The 19,989-nt window shown below is 46.9% G+C and overlaps 2 protein-coding genes across 2 annotated transcripts in view; one reads left to right on the top strand and one right to left on the bottom strand.

Annotated features, from left to right (window-relative positions):
• Nucleotides 1-1,576: 1,576 nt before the first annotated feature.
• PNMA2 (PNMA family member 2) lies at nt 1,577-10,820 on the bottom strand. The gene is made up of 3 exons (XM_050802531.1): nt 10,772-10,820; nt 6,524-6,657; nt 1,577-6,218 (listed from the first exon to the last, which is right to left on the bottom strand). Exon 3 carries the CDS (start codon nt 5,728-5,730, stop codon nt 4,636-4,638), a length of 1,095 nt encoding a protein of 364 aa, XP_050658488.1. The 5' UTR covers nt 5,731-6,218; nt 6,524-6,657; nt 10,772-10,820; the 3' UTR covers nt 1,577-4,635.
• A 27-nt stretch (nt 10,821-10,847) lies between these two features.
• DPYSL2 (dihydropyrimidinase like 2) overlaps nt 10,848-19,989 on the top strand; it is a 145,809-nt gene continuing 136,667 nt past the window's right edge. The window contains exon 1 of the mRNA XM_050802590.1: nt 10,848-11,635. Coding sequence (XP_050658547.1) covers nt 11,282-11,635 — 354 coding nt within the window. The 5' untranslated portion in view covers nt 10,848-11,281. The remainder of the gene's footprint in view (nt 11,636-19,989) is intronic.

Genomic DNA, 19,989 nt, shown 5'->3' with positions numbered 1-19,989 from the left:
TAACACCAGGCCACATTCAGCCCTAAAGGGACCCCTCCCTGCCTTGGCTTGTTTTGTCTTTGCTTTGTCATTGCCATCATCCAGGCCTGTCAGGGACACTCCACAGCAGGTGGTGGGACAGAGCGGGTGAGCTTACGCCAGGAAGGAACAAATGTATTTGCAATGACAATGAGCTAGGAGGAATGCTACCACCACCTTCCAGCCTCTCTTGAGCTGGGGGAGACTGAGCCACTTCCCCTCCAGGGTTTCACAGGCCACAGAGCACTGGGAGGAGGACCAGAGTTGAGTGCAGGAAGATGGTGACAAGGTATTCAGTAAGGACTCTGGTGTTCCAGGCTGGTTTGTATAGATACCATGGAACGTCCAGAAGGTAAGTTGGAAGCATGGCATAGCGGGTAAAGGAGAGCAAAGCCGAGAGTTGCTGAGCAAAGTCTTGCATTTAGGATGGGCAGCAGAACACAAGAGGAGGGGTGGCCTGGTGGGCATGGCTGGTGCAGGTGCATGGCAGGTGACACCTAAGGCCTAAAGAGGCAGGAGTCTGATGGCCTAAGTCTTCACCAGACAGCCCTGGTGGAAAGTTATCCTCAGCTGTGATTCGAGAATCTTGGAGCCTGTATTTGAGAGTTAGGAATGGAGAAGTATGAAGTATAGGATGAGACCACCCCTTGGAGGGTTTGCTTGGGTGAGTATGAGATGGTGTTGGGCCCCCTCGGGATATTCCTCTTTAATGGACTGGTCTGCAGTGTGTATGGCCCAGTGAAAGATGCTCCCTCATTGTACTTTAGAAAAAAAGAGGAGAAGCAATTTCAAGAAGGCCAAAGGCAAGAGGAATTTCCCTCCATATACATCCATAGAATAAAAGGTGACTTCAGGTTGGGCACGGTGGCTCACGCCTGTAATCCCAGCACTTTGGGAGGCCAAGGCAGGTGGATAACCTGAGGCCAGGAGTTTGAGTCCAGCCTGATCAACAGAGTGAAACCCCATCTCTACTAAAAATACAAAAACTTAGCTGGACCGTGGTGGTACACCTCTGTAATCCCAGCTATTCGGGAGGCTGAGGCATGAGAATCACTTGAAGCCAGTAGGCAGAGTTTGCAGTGAGCCGAGATTGCACCACTGTACTCCAGCATGGGTGACACCTTGTCTCAAAAAAAAAAAAAAAAAAAAAAAAAAAAAAAAAAAAAGGGTTACTTCAGTCCAGAAAAGCAATATTCTACCTTCAGGGTCATTCACCCTTGGTAGAATAGAGCCTGGAAATTTATCTGTACGGTTACTTTCCTAAGCAAATGAGCTGGGGGGTCTCTGAGGCAACTGACCTCCATCTTTTGTTTCTGTATATTTTAAAAGAGAAATCGATGATGGGTGGATCAAGCTCTCTCTTGTCCCCAGAGACATAGTTCAAGTATTCTTATTCAAGCATTTTTTGCTTTCAGGTTTTCTTGCCTAGAGGATTCTAAGACCTTTTGACTTTAGCTTGATTTTCTCAAGTTATCTCTCAAAATTTTTCAGTAACAAAGCTCCTTCTTCAGGCAGTAGTTTATAGAGGCCACAATACAGGAATCAGAAAAACTTAGGATTTTATTAGCATACATTTATTTTATAACTTCACATTTATAACATTTTACTTTGTATACTGTCAATAAATGACAATGAAACCATTTTCATAAATACAAAAGCACATGAAATTAGGGAGTCATGGTAACCACCGCATCACTTTGGTCGAACAGTATTAAAAATATAATTTAGAAAGATAAATGATCACAAGTGATACCTTTAAAAAAATGCTTTTCTTACAATCTCAGGCTATTCTTCAGTTAAACTGAACCACAATCAGAAAAAATAAGTAATTATTTAAAAGTCAAACCTCTCACAATTGTCAACAACTGCTGGAAGAGTCATCACAAATATAAAAAACAACAAGCACTCAAATTTACAATAAGAGCTGAAACGGTTTCTAACACCACGGTAGACTGGAAGTCAACTGGAAGCATATTAACTTGTGACCGCACAACTGTCAGGACAATAAAGAAAGCATGCATTGAATTGAGCAGACAGCAACATCATGAAAATCCTAAGCGCTTCAATGTATTGAGGGCTTTCCATGTTCCAGATGTCATGCAACGTGCTTTAAAAGCATTAAGTCATTTGTTCATAACAACCGTGTACTCTCATCTTCTTATTTTTCAGATGTGGAAACTGATGTCTAGAGAAGCTAAGCAATTTGCTTACAGTATGCACAAATCTACCACGAGACTACACATCAACTGTGTTGGAGCTTTGCCTAGCACATATAACTAAATGGTGCTCATCTGCACTGCACTCACACACTTATGTGATACACAGGTCTGACCTAAATACACAGGTCTGATCTAAACAGCCATGTGGTACTACCGCTTTTAAAATCTATGAACAATTAAAAGTTCAGATACGTACACAGACACCATAAAGGAAACTTTGCTCTAAGGTCTACACAAAATGAGCCCATCTGGAAATAAACGCAAACCTGGTGGTGAATGCTTCTGTGTTAAAATTTGGTTATCAGCCCATTTGAATCTAGCTGTTATTTACTAGAGATTTAAAGAGTTTAGGCCGGGTGTGGTGGCTCACACCTGTAATCCCAGCACTTTGGGAGGCTGAGGTGAGCGGATCACTTGAGGTCAGGAGTTTGAGACCAGCCTGGCCAACATGGCGAAACCCCGTTTCTACTAAAAATACAAAAATTAGTCGGGCATGGTGGTGGGCGCCTGTAATCCCAGCTACTTGGGAGGCTGAGGCATGAGAATCACTTGAACCTGGGAGGCAGAGGTTTCAGTGAGCTGAGATTGTGCCACTGTACTCCAGCCTGGGCGATAGAGCAAGACTCAGTCTCAAAATAATAATAATAACAATTAAAAAAAAATAAAGAGTTTAAAATACATTTTGGAGATGGAACTACTGGAAAATCTCTGCAGAACTGCAGAGCACAATGTGAAAGTCATCAAGATGGTGGAGGGTGGACTAGTGTGAGTCAAAGTTCTGGGTTTCTGTCTAGGCTCCATTACTTCTTAGCATTTTGGTGTTGAGGAGACCACTTAACCCATCTGAGCTTCAGTTTCTTTCTCTTTATAAAGAGCAAAATTATACCACAACAGGGTGGCTGTATACATTCAGTGAGATATACATGAAACACCTTGCACACAGTAGGCCCTCAATAAATGTGAGTTCCTTTTCTCTCCTCTTTGTCCTTTGTTGCCACTAAAAATCTTCTGTAAGCAAACCAGCCTGCTCACTAAATCCAAACCTGCCCTAAACACCTCTGCTCTTGAGCATGCTGTCCCCTTATGTCCCCCTTTCTCTGGGGACACCTCTCAGGCTGTGGACCTCTTGAAAGCAGAGCTTAGATTGAGTCATCTGTGTCTTCAGGGCCCGACACAGCACCTAGTTCTGGGACCATCTATCTGACACCTAGCAGAAAGGCAGGAAGAACACTTCCCAGGTTAAAACACAATAACGACAATATCAACAAAAACCTGCAAGCGGAGATGGTCCTATTCACTGGGTGATGACACTTTTATTGGGGTGATGAACTTAATTCACACAAAGGATTAGTTAGCCTTTTACCTGTCTAGATCATCTCCTCATCTAGACTGGAACCTGTCTGAGGGCAGGGCCCATTTTGTTGGTTTATAACTGCTCAACTGTAGGTTATAGCTGTAGTCTTGTAACTCCTTGAACCGTGTCTCACAAAGCCAGGTACTCAGGGAGAATTTGCTGATTTAAGGAAGCGAAACACCTGACAAGTCAAACAGCTTTATTTTTCAAACATATTACAAAAAGGCATTTTTTTTTTTTTTTTGACTGCCAATTCTTTCTTCTATGGTATGGGCCAATTCTGGTCTACTTGGGATTATGTAAAGAAAATTGGAAGTACAAGTGTTTCAGATTCCTTCAGGCTTACTATCTAATATTTGGAGTTTAATCTTTTATTCATTAATAATCTACAAAGGGTCTAAGAAACTCCTAGATATTTTTTCTTAAAAAGAAAAATCAAGGGCCAGGCATGGTGGTTCATGCCTATAATCCCAGCACTTCGGGAGGCCGAGTTGGGCACATCATTTGAGCCTAGGAGTTCCAGACCAGCCTGAGCAACACAAAACCCTGTCTCTACCAAGAAACAAAAGAATAGCTAGGCGTGGTGGTCCATGCCTGTAGTCCCAGGTACTTGGGAGGCTAAGGTGTGAGGATCACCTGAGCCTGAGCCTGGGAAGTCAAGGCTGCAGTGAGCCACTGCACTCCAGCCTGGGTGATGAGAGTGAGACCCACGAAATAAAGAAGAAAGAGAAAAAGAAAAATAGGAAGGAAGGCAGGAAGGAAGGAAGGAAGGAAGGAAGGAGAGAAGGAGAGGAGAGAAGGAGAGAGGGAGGGAGGGAGGGAGGCAGGGAAGGAAGGGAGGGAGGGAGGAAGGAAGGAAGGAAGGAGGGAGGGAGGAAGGAAGGAAGGAAGGAACGAAGGAAGGAAGGAAAGGAAGGTCAATAATTGGCTGTCATGCTTTGATTTTAGTCCCATACATTAAAGAAAAAAAAATTTAAAGGTCTTAGCCTAGTAAAGTGAATGTCCCTAGGCCCACTGGCTATGGGTCCTGCCCCCAGGTGGTTTTCAGTCGTCCCCTTCATGATTCCAGCCGCCATAGCCATCTCCTTCCTCTGGCTCTTCGATACTCTCATTCTCAAAGGAGGCCTCTTCCTCCTCTTCTTCCCGTATTACCTTCATTAGCTCAAGGAAGTTGGGGGGCGGGCCCTGATCCTTCAGCTCCCTAAGCCGGCACCACAGCATCTGGTTAAGAGTGGCCCCAGCCATGACCTGCTCCAGGCGGACCTGGTCCGCAATACGCCGAGGGATGGCGCGTTTCTCCACGGCTCTTCGGAGCAGGGTTTCTAACCGTAACACATAGGCTGAGACCTTCTCTCCTTCCTCCTGATAGGTCTTCAGATACCTCACCTGGGCTGTCCTGCGGCTCTCTAGGCTCCCAAACACCTGCTTAAAGGCCTCCAAACACTCTTCTACACTGAGGGACGGGTTGTCTGCCTGCACTATGTGCATGAGGTCCAGGGCAGGGCCCCGCAGGCTTTCTGCCAGCCACCTTTTCTTTTCTGCCTCTGTTACTGGCCACTCTTTGACTATCTCCGTGGCCTGTTCCAACCAGACCTCAAAGGGCTCTTCCTCTGGGGCTGGGACAGCACTCCCAGAGAATACTCGCAGTTTCCGGTATCTCATAGGTAGCAGGGGCTGAGGCGCATGTGCCATTGCCTGTCCCAACAAATGGGCCAGTAATTCTGGTGAGATGCAGGGCACTGTGGCTGGAGACATGCCCTCGTGCCCCAGGGCTCGAAACATACCTGAGACCGTCTGCCCCTCTTTTTCTAGAAAGAGGTTCAGTCTTTCCAGAAACTCAGTGTCCTGATTAGGGGTCTTAAAGACCACCTTCCAGACACCCCCCTTTCCCTGGACCTCACTGGGAATGGCCGAGACATCACTATCTTCCAGAAGCTCTAGTAAGACAGCATTGGCATTCTCCTGCTTCCGGAATATCTTGCCAAGCAGTCTATAACTGCCCAGAGACTTTAAAGTCTCCTGAAGGACCTCCTGAATCTCAGCCTCCTCATAGTCCACCGGTATCCCCGTAACCATCAGTGACTTCTGCTCATCCACACTCATTATCCTGCACCAGTCCTCTAACAGCGCCAGTGCCATTGTCCCAAGAACTGACCCGCTCTGACTCTACAGTCACCAATTTGTTAGTGGGGCAGCTATGCACTGACTTAGTATTGAAAATATCCTGAATGAGCGTCTAACCTTAGAACCCACCAGTGAATGGGTCCCAGACTAGGTCACTCAAAGACAGTCCCAAAGTTTTCTGGACAAATGACCCTGGCCTCCTCAGTGGCAAGAACTCAGGACTTCTTGTCTTTAGACCTGACCCAGGTGGGCAGGTTGTATCTCAGTTCTAACCACACCTCTGTCCGCAGCTCTGAAGTTTGGTTGCGGATGATTTTCTCAAAGATGCTGGCAGCCACGTCGCGCTGACCCTTCTGGGATAGTTGAGGCACCTGGGTCAACTGCTTTCTCCACAGCCTCCTGGTCTCCGATGTTTCGTCTCTCTCCAGTTGGTGGGAAAATGCCTTCCACTCTGGTACCCAGAATTCTTGGAGAGAAGCCTCCCAGCAGGGTGGCTTGGAACCCTGGTGAAACAATGTTCAGTTTTACTACATAGTGCTCTCTTTCCCTGGAAGCATCCATACTCTAGTCTGGAATGGAACTGGGGGCAGATAGGGGTTCTGCTTCACACTGTGCTTGCATTCATCCCACTCTTGTCACACCCCTTGTTTGCTTACTGTGACTTTTTTTCTCCTGAGGACTCCAGTGAAATCTGGCGTTCCCACCATATGCTCATCAGACCTGTTGATTAATGTCTGAGCCCCAGTTAAGGACAGGATTCAAGGTCTTTGCCATGTGAAAGATGAAATCAGGAGATGGGGCTAAATACCTGTTTATGTGTTCCCAAGTGTTCCGCAAGAGGTGAGGAGCTTATTTATTCATTCACCTTTTAGCACAGGAAGACGTCACCCACCTCCACACAATGGTGTGTCTGGCTCTTAGCTCCAGCCAAGCCAAGCTGCCCTGTTACACATAAATAAGAAGAACAGGTATTTATGCTTCATTAATATTCAGCAGGAAGACTGTTAATGCGCTTATTCAAAAATAGGACAATCTTTCACAATACTACTCAGTATTAAGTTGCTTTACCTCTTTGATTAACAAAACTAATTAGGAATCACTCAAACGTTTAAAAATAGTTTAATCTAGGTATAACAATTCGGGGGAAAAAAACCTCAGGGCCGACTAAGTTAAATTGGGAATTATGAATTAATTCTCACTTGTTGTCTCTGGAAGGTTTTGCAAACACACATTTGGGCTTTGCTTTTGCTATGAACAGTAAGTGAAATAGTTTGAATGTTTGTCCCCTCCAAATCTCATGGTGAAATGTGATCCCCAGTGTTGGAGGTGGGGCCTGGTGGGATGTGTTTGTGTCATGAGAGTGGATCCCTTATGAATGGCCTGGTGCCATTCTTGGGGTAATGAGTGGGTTCTTGTTCTATTAGTTTCCTCGAGATCTGATTGTTAAAAACAGACTGGCACCTCCCTCCCCTCACTCTTGCTCCCTTTCTTGCCACATCTGCTCCCCCTTTGCCTTCTGCTATGACTAGAAGCTTCCTGAGGGGTCACCAGACGCAGATGCCAGCACCATACTTCTTGTACAGCCTGCCGAACTGTGACCCAAATAAGCCTCTTTATAAATTATCCAGCCTCAGGTATTCCTTTATAGAAACACAAAATAGACTTAAGACAGTAAGTTACTAACACAACACTCCCCAAGCATTTGTTTCTGTTTCTGTTTTTTGAGACAGGGTCTCACTCTGTTGCCTAGGCTGGAATGCAGTTGTGTAAACACGGCTCACTGTAGCCTTGACCTCTCCTGGGCTCAAGCAATCCTTCCACCTCAACCTCCTGACTACCTGGGACCACAGGCACATGCCACCATGCCTGGCTAGTTTTTAAATTTTGCATAGAGATGGAGTCTCCCTACGTTGTCCAGCCTGGTCTCAAACTCCTGGGTTCAAGCAATCATCCCACCACAGCCTCTCACAGTGCTGAATTATACACATCAACCACCACACCCAGCCTTTCTTAACATTTGAACTTTAACCCATCATTTGAGAAAAAAGAAAAAAGGAGGAAGCACATCTATCAAGGAGTTTGTTCTGGAGAACATGTGGGGATTAGAGAACATAAAAAAGTTAGAGTTGTCCAGGCTCGGTGACTCACGCCTGTAATCCCAGCACTTTGGGAAGCCGAGGTGGGTAGATCACCTGAGGTCAGGAGTTTGAAACCAGCCTGGCCAACGTGGCGAAACGCTGTCTCTACTAAAAATACATAATTTAGCTGGGTGTGGTGGTGCGCGCCTGTAATCCCAGCTACTTGGGAGGCTGAGGCAGGAGAATCACTTGAACCTGGGAGGTGGAAGCTGCAGTGAGCCGAGATCGTACCACTGCACTCTAACCTGAGTAACAGAACGAGACTCTGTCTCGAAAAAAAAAAAAAAAGTTAGAGTTCCTAATACCTCCCAGTTACTGCTGCGGAGTATGTGTTAAGGGGCTACAACCATTTCCCCCTTGGCCTAAACATCTTCATCAACTCGAATGGGGGCCATACACCACAGTGCTGTCCTGTAACTCTATCAGCAGTGCTCCTGCTGTGGGCACATCTCCTGAGTCTTCTAGGAGGTGCTGAAGGCACCAGCGGTGCCAGAGAGCCAGGAGGGCAAAATACTGCTTCACCCTGTGCCCAGGAGTCTCACAGACCTGAGACTGCTGACTTCTCCATGCCTGACATTTCCTTTCTAAAATGTGGGGGCTGTGGGGGAGGGGCAGGTACAGTGGCTCACACCTGTAAACCTAGCACTTTGGGAGGCCAAGGCGGGAGGATCACTTGAGCCCGGGAGTTTGAGACCAGCCTGGGCAACACCGTGAGACCCTGTCTCTACAAAAAGGAAAATAAAAAAATTAGCTGGGCCTGTAGTCCCAACTACTTGGAGGGCTGAGGAGGGAGCCGAGCGGATAAAGGCTACAGTAAGCTGCGTTTGCACCATTGCATTCCAGCCTAGGTGACAGTGTGAGACTCTGTCTGAAAACAAAAACAAAAATAAAAAAACAACTGGGGGCAACCTTCCTCCTCACTGGGATATTTAGAGGAAACAGGGAATGTAAAAAGATACTGCCCAGGAAAAAGCATCTCTACGGTCTACAGAATGACTGCCATGCTGAAGTTAGGCTGTCTTCGGATGACTCTTCCTGCCAATGTGACCTGCAGTGTGACATTCAAATAAAAACATGGCAAAAAACACCCTTGATATACAATAGGGCCATGGATGGAAATATCTGGATACGGTAGAAATAGAAGAACCTTGTATTTTCTCACATAAAGGGGGTCACAGGACAAGCTGGAAAAGAAGCCAGACTTTGAGGTGGAAGCCCTCACTGGAATTGTTGGATCATTTAACTAAATACCCAACCTTGGCGATGCGCCCCAAGCTCTCTTAATCTGTTTCTTAACCTGGAAAGCAGTGCTGATAAGGCACGCATCTCAGAGGGGCTGTGAGGAGGAAATGATATAATTCATTTCCTTGGAATGAAGAAGGAAGCGCTTTTTTCAAATGCTTTATTCAAATGCAAAGCACATCTGGCGCTAAGTCCAAAATGCGCCCTCGGGTTCTCTCAGCCCCTCCACTCCTATATTCTTCCTCAGTCTCTCTTTCTCATCCGGAGACGCCTTTCCACCTATCACGGTGGGCTGATCTTCAAACTGCGACTGGTTGTCAACCAGATGTAACTCTATTCACCAAACTATCTCTCACAATTGGATGGTGGGGGTGGTTGGTAACCGCATTTAATCCTGGGCTGACAATGGGATTGGATTCCTGGTAACACGGCCCTGCGCGGTCGCCCTGCGGTAAATGGCCTCTCAGCCCAAACCCACCCTGGTTTACTGAGCATGCCCAGACCTCCCTCCCGGGCCACCAAAGGAGGGGCACCATTTCTGCAGGATTTTGCCACTGTGGAAAGAGAGGCGGAGCTGTCATCGCGCAGAGGCAGGGACTGATACGCGGAAAGGACGTGGAGATGGGAATAAGTAATGAAGGACCCGCATTGACCGTATTAGCACACAAATCTAATTGCCCTCTGGTGCAAACTTACCACCCTGTGGCCGTGGCTCAGCTACCTGCACACACACACCAAGTTCCTACACACCTTTCCCCCGCTTGGCCCCACACAATTCATGGCACTCACAGCCCACATCCTACCTCCTTCTCCGCACCAGATACGCACCCGCACTCACTCCCCAAACACGTGGCATCTGGTAACCTGGGAAACGCCGCGGCTGTGGCGCAGTGCGCAACAGGGGCGGGGGAATCAGGCGGGGCACTGGGGCGAGGGAAGCTGGAGATTTGGGGAGGGGGTTTCTATTTGTTTTTTCGCCCACTTTTTGTTTTTTGTTTTTTTGGTGGGGGAAGCAGAATAAACCAAACCGCGACACGTTCCTGCGCCCTTCTTGGTGCAGTGGCGCAGACATGGTCCATGGCGCCTTGGGCAATAGAGCAGGTCTGCACCCCCTCTCTAAGTCGTGGCACTGGGCTGGAATTCCCGACTGCACCCTTTGCTACACCCCCATAGACCACAGACCTGCGTCTCTCTCTATGTTCCTCTCCCATCTGCTACGCCCCTCTGCATTTCTTCCCGCCATGTTGTGTGTCCCCCAACTCCCCCGTCACCCCAACCACACCAAAGTGGATGCACGAAGCGGGAACCTTCTCGTTTCAGTCTCTGCTCCGTGCAGCCTGCCAAGGCGAGTGGGCAAACTGAAGCTTGGGTGTCCAGCGTCTTGGCTGCCCCCCTCCTGTCCACCCTGCGTGTGCTATCCCTTGTTCATCTTCAGTGTCAACCCCCTTCTCATACCCTGAGTAGCCTGGCGCATGGCTTGTCCCCTTTTCCCATCCATCAGCTCACACCCAGGGTAACGGGGCGGGAGCCCTATCCGCAGTGCGCCCTCGCCCCCGGCCCACCTCCGCCATGCGACGGGGCAGAGGCGCCTGGACCAGGCAGGTGGAGGAGAGGGGCACTGGGGCAGAAGGCTGCGCCCTCGGGTCCTCACTCCGCGTGCCCTGCCCAATACTTACCCAGGCGCGGAGAGCGGTCAGCAGGCCCTCCGCTCCGCATCCATTAGCTGGTGGTCTGGCCGCTTCACTTCCGGAGCGCGGGGCTAGGGGCGGTGCCGCCCTCCCCTCTCTCTCTCCTTCCCTCCTCTCCAGCCCTCCCCTGCGCGCTGCTCCCCTCCCCGGCGCCGCGCCCCACCCGCGCCTCCCTCCTCCCCGCGCTGCCGGGAACTGGCAGCCTCTCGGCTCCCGCAGCCGCCGCGGACGCCCTCCCAGATCCAACTTTGCCGCTTCCCCGAGCTCGCGCTGTAGCCGCGGGGGGCGTGGGCAGGGAGGGGAGAAGCGGGGTCAGGGGGAGGGACCGGGAGGGTGGGTCGCCGGCTCGCCAGCCCTCCTTCCTTTCTGTGCACCTTGCGGTGGGCGGCGAGCGGCAGCCGCGGCAGCAGCTAGGGGGCTTGTGCACACAGCAAGGGAGAGTTAGGGACTGGCAGACGGACGGACGGACGGCGAGGACCCTCCCTGAGCCCCCGAGCCATGGCCGAGAGAAAGCAATCCGGGAAGGCGGCAGAGGACGAAGAGGTCCCTGCCTTTTTTAAAAACCTGGGCTCCGGCAGCCCCAAGCCCCGGCAGAAATTCTGTGGCATGTTCTGCCCGGTGGAAGGGTCCTCGGAGAACAAGACCATCGACTTCGACTCGCTGTCGGTGGGCCGGGGCTCGGGGCAAGTGGTGGCTCAGCAGCGGGACGTCGCCCACTTGGGTCCGGACCCGCAGCCGCCGTACTCGCGGCAGGGCCGGCGCGCCGGCGGGGAGCCATCTGTTGAATCGAGCCGGAAGGTGGAGATCCGGAGGGCCTCGGGCAAGGAAGCCCTGCAGAACATCTACGACCAGGTCGGTGTGGGGGTGGGGGGTGGAGACGGAGGACGGGGCTCGGGGATCGCCCCTCCCTCGCCCCTGAGCCCGGCGCGCCCGCCTTCATGCCCCGCCCTGTACCTCGCCTCCCGCATCTGCACGCGCACCCCGCCCTACCCGCCCCTTCTCCGCGCAGGGTGCGGCGAGGCTCGGGCTGGGCGGTGGGCGACCGTGAGCCCACAAAGGCTGCCCGAGTCTCCTTGAGCTTGGGAGGTGGGGGGTGGGCGTAGGGGATGGGCTGATCACTTGCTGGGGCGGGCGGTGGTCGCCTGGGAGGGGGTTGGCTGAGGTTCCATTCTTCTGAAATCCTCCCGGGCGGCTTCCGATGGCAGCTGCGACTGGGTGCCCCACCCTTTTTTTGAGGCGGCTCGGAGCGTGCGGTGGAGGCTTTGCGTGAAGGCCCGCGGCTCCCCGGTGGTCGGGAGGGGTGGGGGTTCCGACGGCCGCTCCCCGCAGCCTCCGCCGGCGCCTTCTGCGCTCACGTCCTGAGCTCCGAGGCCAGGACCATGGTCAGCGCCCCCCGGACCGCCTCAGAGCACCGCACCGCCCTTGACTCCTGCTCGCAGCTTGAGAAGAGCCAGGGAGGCCGTGGAGTCGCCCGAGGAAACCGAGACGCTCCTAAATAGCCTATGTGGGGAACAAAGTTCCAATAAGTGTCTCAGCCAGGGCTTCACGGAGCTCTCCCCAAACCGCTATGTGGGAGGCGCTTTAGGAACCGGGGAACTAAGTGGATTATGTTCAAAGGGTCAAAAAGACAAGAAAAGGGGGAAAACCCCTCGCATTCGAAATAGACTATCGAAGAAGACTAAACCCCCTCTTCCTGTGTTAATGGGGGAAACAAAGGCCGTTTTGGTCACTCTTGATTTTAAAAAATGTTTGTCACTTTCTGACAAATATGAACAGTGAGCATTTTCAGCGCAGTAATAATCTCACACCACAATTCTCTCTTTATCTGAGTGATCCTTACACTGGTGTAATTCTTTTCCACAGCCTTAATTTCTTAACTGATAATTTACAATGCAAAATGTTTTAACACGTTTTCTGTTTCTCTCCCATGTCTGGTGGTAAAAATGAGAAGTCAATCAATGAATGATTATTGATTGAATACCTATCGTGCGCCTTGCCTTGTAGGGCAGGGGGAAGGTTAGTTATACAAAGTGCAAGAGGTTTCTTCTTCTCAGAAGGCTTCCAGAGTAGTTGGGAGTGGTCTATACATATTCAGTGAGGGATCCCACAAGCATTTACATTTGTGTACTTACAGTGACAGCCTTTGAGAACAATGCAGAGTTGGTGATGATGGTTGGGGCATGATGTGACTGTTTGCTGATGTGACATAGAGTTTTGACTTTTGTAGGGTCAAGTCTAGGAAATATAAGCCACTTGCTGTCATTTGTAAAAGGTGTCACAACTAATAATTTATATCCACCCCCAGCCCTGCCCTCTAATTTGTTCATGTAAGGGAGTGTCTCATATCCATATTTCACTATGAGTCAACCAGAAGAACCTAAACCCAAAAAAACTTGCTTTGTTCCAAGTGATCAGACAATTGAAGTAAAAGTTTCTAATAATTTAACTTATACTGAAAGCTGAGTGTGTGTGAAACACTTCCCTATGTGAATACATTGGGTGAGGGCCAAAATCATACAGCATCATGGTTGAGTGAGTAGCCTCATGCATGGCGAGTTGTGCTGGTGATTCTGATGTCCTAGACAAAGCAGAAAAAACAACTGGAGAATAAAAAAGAGATCATGTAAAAAATGGCAGATCAGAGGATAGGGGTTGAAAGTGGCCACCCCTATCATGATAGCAGTGAATTAAAACTCAAGTTTGAAAGGCATAGTTTCATCGGGTTGAATAACACTTCTTTTTTCTTGGCCATTTGGACTCTTAGATGTTTGAAATTCTAAATTGTAAATCTAAGGCACACAGAGGGGGAGATTTGAAGAGAAAAATACGCAAACGAACCACCAGGCAATTTTAGATTGCAATCCACATTGGCTTCAGTTGCCCAGTTATTACTAACAGAGGGCAATTCTAGCTTGGCCTTTCTGCAGCACCTTCCTCTGAATTTTCATGTTTAATCTTGCCTTATCATATAAGGTCTATTCAATGGGATTTTGTCATTCATGACTAAGAGCATTTATCTGGGTCAGTACTTGCAATGTTTTAATATTTCATGTCTGTACAAAAGGGGAAAGGCTGTGGCTATACATGTGTTTATATTTATAAAAATAGCGACTTCTGAAAAGCTCAACTGGCCCACCGTTTTGACTGAGTTGACTTGTCATTAGTTAGTTTTCAATGAATGAGCCGGGTGAGTGCCAGCATCTCCATGCATTCTAATTGGAAGCCCTGGCACAGAGAAAGGTAGGGGAGATTGAGAGTGGGTGGATCCTGGGACCCTGACTCACACCATCCCTCCTCTCTTGCAGCTTTATTTGTGTGTTATTAGTGTATGGTCAGACGTGGCTTTGCTCAGCTGTTGCACTAAGAGGCCTGCTGTTCCCCTAGCAAGGCTTTGGGAAGGGAGAGAACAGGCTTCCTTGACCCACATGCCACACAGCTCATGGAAGATTAGAGATGTTGGACATGTGCATTTGCAGGAACTAAATGAAATTATGTTCAGAGTGTAAGCCAGACAGCACCAGAAAGCGATGGGTGTGGCTTGACTTGGCATGTCAGATTTTGGCAGAGAGAAAGAGCTGGTATAGTGATTGTGAATGAGGAAAGCGTCTATCCTGTTATTCTCTTTTCCCTATAAGTCCACTTTGGGCTGCAGTGAGGTTACATTGATCACCACTGTGAAAGACTCTGAACCTCTTGGAAGAGAGAGAAGAAGGGCATCTCTGTTGGCCCAATCCTCCCTTGTCAGTGCCCAGGGGTCCTTCAGCCTCTTCCCTTCCTCCTAGGAACTCCCTCCATTTCACCCCAGACACAGTGTAGTGAGAATCAGTGGCTCCACCTGGGATACTGGACCATAAGAATGCTTTCCAAAGGGGCCTCTAGGCCCTTTTCCCAGCAGTAAACAACCTATACAGGCTGGGGTGACAGGGAGTGATTCTCTTCCTCTCCAGGGCAGGTGCCACTGAGTGAACTGCACAGTGCTGCTGAGCTTGACAATGTCAATGAGTCTGTGAAGTGCTTTCTGGTGCTCCCTTCCATCTGGGTCCCCATCCCTTCTCCCTGTGTTGAGTCTTTTCTGGCCCTGGGAGCCTAGTGCAGTGCTGCCCTCTAACTGTTCAACATCATCCCCACTCCATCCCCATAGGATGCCCCTTCTAGACCTTTCTTCTTCCAAAGGACAACAGGTTCTAAAATCACTCTTTGGCTGCCCTTCTCCCATTCAGAATTCTTAACTTGCATTAATCTTAGTTAAAGAGAAATTCCAATGATTAAAGCCATCTGCTCCTCAGGCGAATGACTGATGCCCAAGTTGTCCCCAGAGATCCGTGGTTTGGTAACAGACTAGACTATTAAACAAAACGAATGCGTAGTTAGTGGGGTGTGTGGTGGAGATTTGGAATAAAGGCAATACCTTGATACTTTACAGGTCATATTTGGTTCGAAACAGGAGATATGAGCATTTGTGTGTTCAAGATTCCAAAAAACCTAAGACCCACCTGGGTTCAAAAGGAGGAAAGTAGAGGTGGGGAGTACTTGGAGAGGGGAAGGAAATGATGAAAATCCATAATTATTGTTTGCTCTTGATTTCCCAGCTGATTATTTAACTAATCATATAATTAGTTAAATTAAAAAATAATTTTTATATAACATAAAATTTGCCACCTTAACCATTTTTAAGTGTACAGTCCAGTGGTGTTAAGTGTATTCACATTGTTGTGCAACCAATCTCCAGAACTTTTTCATCCCCCCAAGCTGAAGCTCTGTACCCATTAAACACCAGCTTCTCATTCCACCTCTTCCCAGCCCCTGGCAACCACCATTCTCTTTTCTGTCTTTGCCAGCTTGACTACTCTAGATTCCTCATATAAGTGAAATGACACTGTTTATGTTCTTTGTGACTGGCTTATTTCACTTAGCATAATGACCTTAAGGTTCATCTATGTTGTAATATGTGACAGCATTTCCTTCCTTTTTATGGCTGAATAATATTTGTATAATTAGTTAAATTATAACAAGTCTTTAATGATTTAAAAAGTTGTTGCTCAATTAATTGGCCTGCAATAATTAATTGCGGGAGGAAGGAAGAAGGATTAGATTTGGGATGAAATAGGCTTCCCCAGTCTAACCAGAAGAAAACTCCTGCCAGCTAACCAGCATCTACCATCTTTCCCCTTGGAGCTCAAGGATGGAGAGGAGAACTGCTGTCATTGAACCCCAGTGACAACTTCTGGCCATGACGTTTGCATGGTTGCATATGCAGTGTTGCATGGTTCACGAACTCATGGCTCTGTACCGTGGAAATCAGGGTGAGGCTGGGGAGTTTTTCTAGCCTGGTAAAGACAGGCCACGTATTCCAGGGTCCTTTGTTGCTAGCATCCCTCTCTACTTTCTTGAGCAAGAAGGGGAAGTCAGAAATGATTATGGATTCAAATGTATACCCTCATTGAATGTCAGAACTTGCAAGAGACCTAATGATTGTTTAATTACCTCATTCTACAAGTGAAGAAAGTGATGTCCTGAAAACTACTTCATTCCTTGGAGCCCAGGTGATAGTCCCAGGACTGGGATAGAGGTCTCTTGTTTTCAGTCCCACTGTAGTCCTCTACCAATAAAGCTGTGTTATTTATGTAGCATTATATAACTCTAGAATGTGCTTTTAAATTCTAGATTCTACGTTTTAGAATGTTTAGAGTATATTGTTCTATTAATAAAACCTTGCCCCAACACTGTCTGATACAGGCATTATTTATTTTCTGTAAATAAGGAAACTGAGATTTAGTGATATTTACTTGCCTAATTCCTAAGGGCTTGCTATTTAGTAAGTATGTAAACTAGGATTTGAACTAATATTTCCTAATCTAGTATCATATTTCTTCCAATAGTCAATTCTGTGGCTCAGTTACACTGCCAGAGATATGTAGTAAACATAAGGGTACAATTTAATTTTGCAGGCAAAATATTTTACATCCCATTAAACTCCATATTTTCTATGGGGTAAGTCCTGTGTTAAATGCTTTGTATGGACTATTTTATTAATTCGAAGATGACTCTACTAAGTAGGTGTTACTCTTATTTTTATTTTGCAAATGAAATATATAAAGGTAAATGCAACTTGTAAAATGATATGGTTTGGCTGTGTCTCCACCCAAATCTCATCTTGAATTGTACTCCCATAATTCCCACATGTTGTAGGAGGGATCCGATGAGAGATAATTGAATCATGGGGGCGGTTTCCCCCATACTGTTCTCATTGTAGTGAATAAGTCTCACAAGATCTGATGGTTTTGTAAGAGTTTTCCCCTTTTGCTTGGTTCTCATTCTCTCTTCCCTGCTGCCATGTAAGGCATGCCTTTCACCACCTGCCGTGATTGTGAGGCCTCCCCAGCCGTGTGCAACAGTGAGTCCATTACACCTGTTTTTCTCAATAAATTACCCAGTCTCAGGTATGTCGTTATTAGTAGGATGAGAACAGACTAATATATAAAGCAACTTACTAATGAAAAGCCAGAGGCAGGGCTTGAACCCCAGGGATATGTGACTAGAGAGCTTTTTATATATCACTCTGATATATACTGATTTGCTTTTGATATTAATTATTTTTTCTCATTTTATCTCCAAAGAATGTATTATTGCAAAAAAGTTCTGAATGCCGGTTTTTTTGTTTGTTTGTTTGTTTCAGTGTACTCTTTGGAGCCATTTATAAAATGGACTGTTGATTTGTCTTTATGAATGTGCCCTAAACTGCTGACATTCCATCTATCATTTTTTAAAATACAAGAAATGTCTTCAAATATCCCTGGGACACAAGTCAACCGTGACAGTATGAATGACATGCTTTTCTAAGATTAGAAATTAGAGCAATGTGATGACAGTGTAATTTTTCTACTTGATGTAAATCATTGTCTTAGTCAGGCTGTGATAACAAATTACCAGGACCAGGTGGCTTGAACAAGAAACACTTATTTCTCATGGTTCTGGAGGTTGGGAAGTCCAAGATCAATATGCTGGCAGATCTGGTATCTGGTGAGGGCCCACTTTATGGTTTCCAGATTGCCATCTTCTCCTTGTGTCCTTACATAGTGGAAGGGGCCAAGGGAGCTTTCTGGGGTCTCTTTTATAAGGTCACTAGTCCTGTTTATGAGGGCTCCACTCTCATGGCCTACGCACCTTGCAAAGGCCCTACCTGCTAATACCATTCCATTAGGGGTTAGGATTTCAACATAGGAATTTTGGAGAGGGGAACACAAACACAAAGTCCATAACAATCATGAAATACAAGCAAATGAAACTAATGAAAGAGTCATCAATAAAAGCATTGGCAGGTAGGACTGATGGACACTTGATTTAGTTGGTTGCAGCTGGTGGTAACCTAGTACCATAGGTACTGCACACAAATACTGTCTTGTGTGCAAGTGCCTGGTTTTAAAGGTGGTTTGTGTTTGTTTTTTTGAGAATCAAGCCTGTATCCCAGAGACGGGCGGAACAAGGTCAGGAGATGCATGTGGCTCTGACTTACTAGCCGGGCGAAGTGGCGGGCGGACTGGCCATCCTGCAGAAAAGCACAGTGAGCCAAGAGTGCACTCCAGCCTGGGCCACTCTGTCTCTGAATATACAGTAGTCCTGGCTCTGCCATTGAGCTGGTCCTGGCTCTGCCATTGACTGGCCGTGTGACCTGCACAGTCGTCTAACCTCAGTGGTCATTGTGTTGTCCTAGGAATCTCTAATGCTCTTTCTATCCAATTCCACTGAAGGCTCTGAAAGAAAGCTATGCTGCCCATGGCTGTTTTTTGTTTTGTTTTGTTTTTTAATAATCGAGACAAAATTCACATAACATAAAATTCTCGTTTTGGCCGCTTTGAAGTGAACAGTTTAATGGCTTTTACTGCATTCACAATGTTGCATAACCATTTATGTTTAATTCCAGAACATTTTCATCACCCCTCCAAAAGAAAGGTTGTACCACTAAGCAGTCATTTTATTTTTCCCACTCCCCCCAGCCCCTAGCAATCACTAATCTGCTTTCTGCTTTTTTTTTCTGAGTGGATTTGCCTGTTTCGGACATTTCATAGACATGGAACCAAACAGTACATGGTCTTTTATGTCTGTTTTTTTTTTTTTTTTTTCACTTAGTATAATGTTTTCAAGGTTCATCTATGTTGTAACATGTATGAGTACTTCCTTCCTTTTCAGGGCCGAATAATGTTCTATTGTTCTGTATGTATCCTATTCATTAGTTTTTCCAATTAGTTGATGGACATTTGGTTTGTTTCCACGTTTTGGCTGTTAGGAATAATATTGCTATTAACATTTTTTTACAAGTTTTTGTTTAAACATACGTTTTCAAGGCCGGGCACCGTGGCTCATGCCTGTAATCCCAGCCAAGGTGGGCGAATCACTTGAGGTCAGGAGTTCGAGATCAGCCTAGCCAACATGGTGAAACCCCATCTCTACCGAAAATACAAAAATTAGCCAGGCACGGTGGCACAAGCCTGTAATCCCAGCTATTCAGGAGACCGAGGCATGAGAATCGCTTGAACCCGGAAGCCGGAGGTTGCAGTGAGCCAAGATCGCGCCACTGCATTCCAGCCTGGGCAATAGAGTGAGACTGTCTCAAAACAAACAAACAAACAATTTCCAGTTTTCTTGTGTTCTGCCTAGGAGTAGAATTGCTGGTCATATAATAACTCTATGTTTAGCTCTTTGAGGAACTTCCACACTCTTTTCTATAGAAGCTGTACCATTCTACATTCCCACCAGCAGCATTTGAAGGTTCCAATTTCCGCACATCCTGGCCAACACTTGCTATTTTCCTTATTTTGGTTATAACCATCAGGTGGGTGGGAATTGGTATCTCATTGTGGCTTTAATTTGCATTCCCTAATAACTAACAATGATGAGCATCTTTTCTCATGCTTTTTTGGCCATTTGTGTGTCTTCCTTGGAGAAATGTCTATTCAAATCTTTGTCCATTTTTTTCAGCTGGGTTATTTCTCATATTGTTAAATTGTATGAATTATTTATGTATTCTAGACACTAAGCCCTTATCACATCTATGGTTTGCATATATTTTCTGCCATTCTGTGGATTATCTTTTTACTTTTTTGATGGTATACAAAAGTTTTAAATTTTGATGAAATCCAATTTACCTTTTTTTTTTCTTTTGTTGCTTATGCTTTTGGTATTATACTGTCCCCAGTTGTTCATAAAAC

The sequence above is a fragment of the Macaca thibetana genome, chromosome 8, assembly GCF_024542745.1.
Source record: "Macaca thibetana thibetana isolate TM-01 chromosome 8, ASM2454274v1, whole genome shotgun sequence".
Classification (NCBI taxonomy): Eukaryota; Metazoa; Chordata; class Mammalia; order Primates; family Cercopithecidae; genus Macaca; species Macaca thibetana.
Note: the sequence above shows the minus strand (reverse complement) of the source record. Positions and strands in the feature narration are given on the sequence as shown.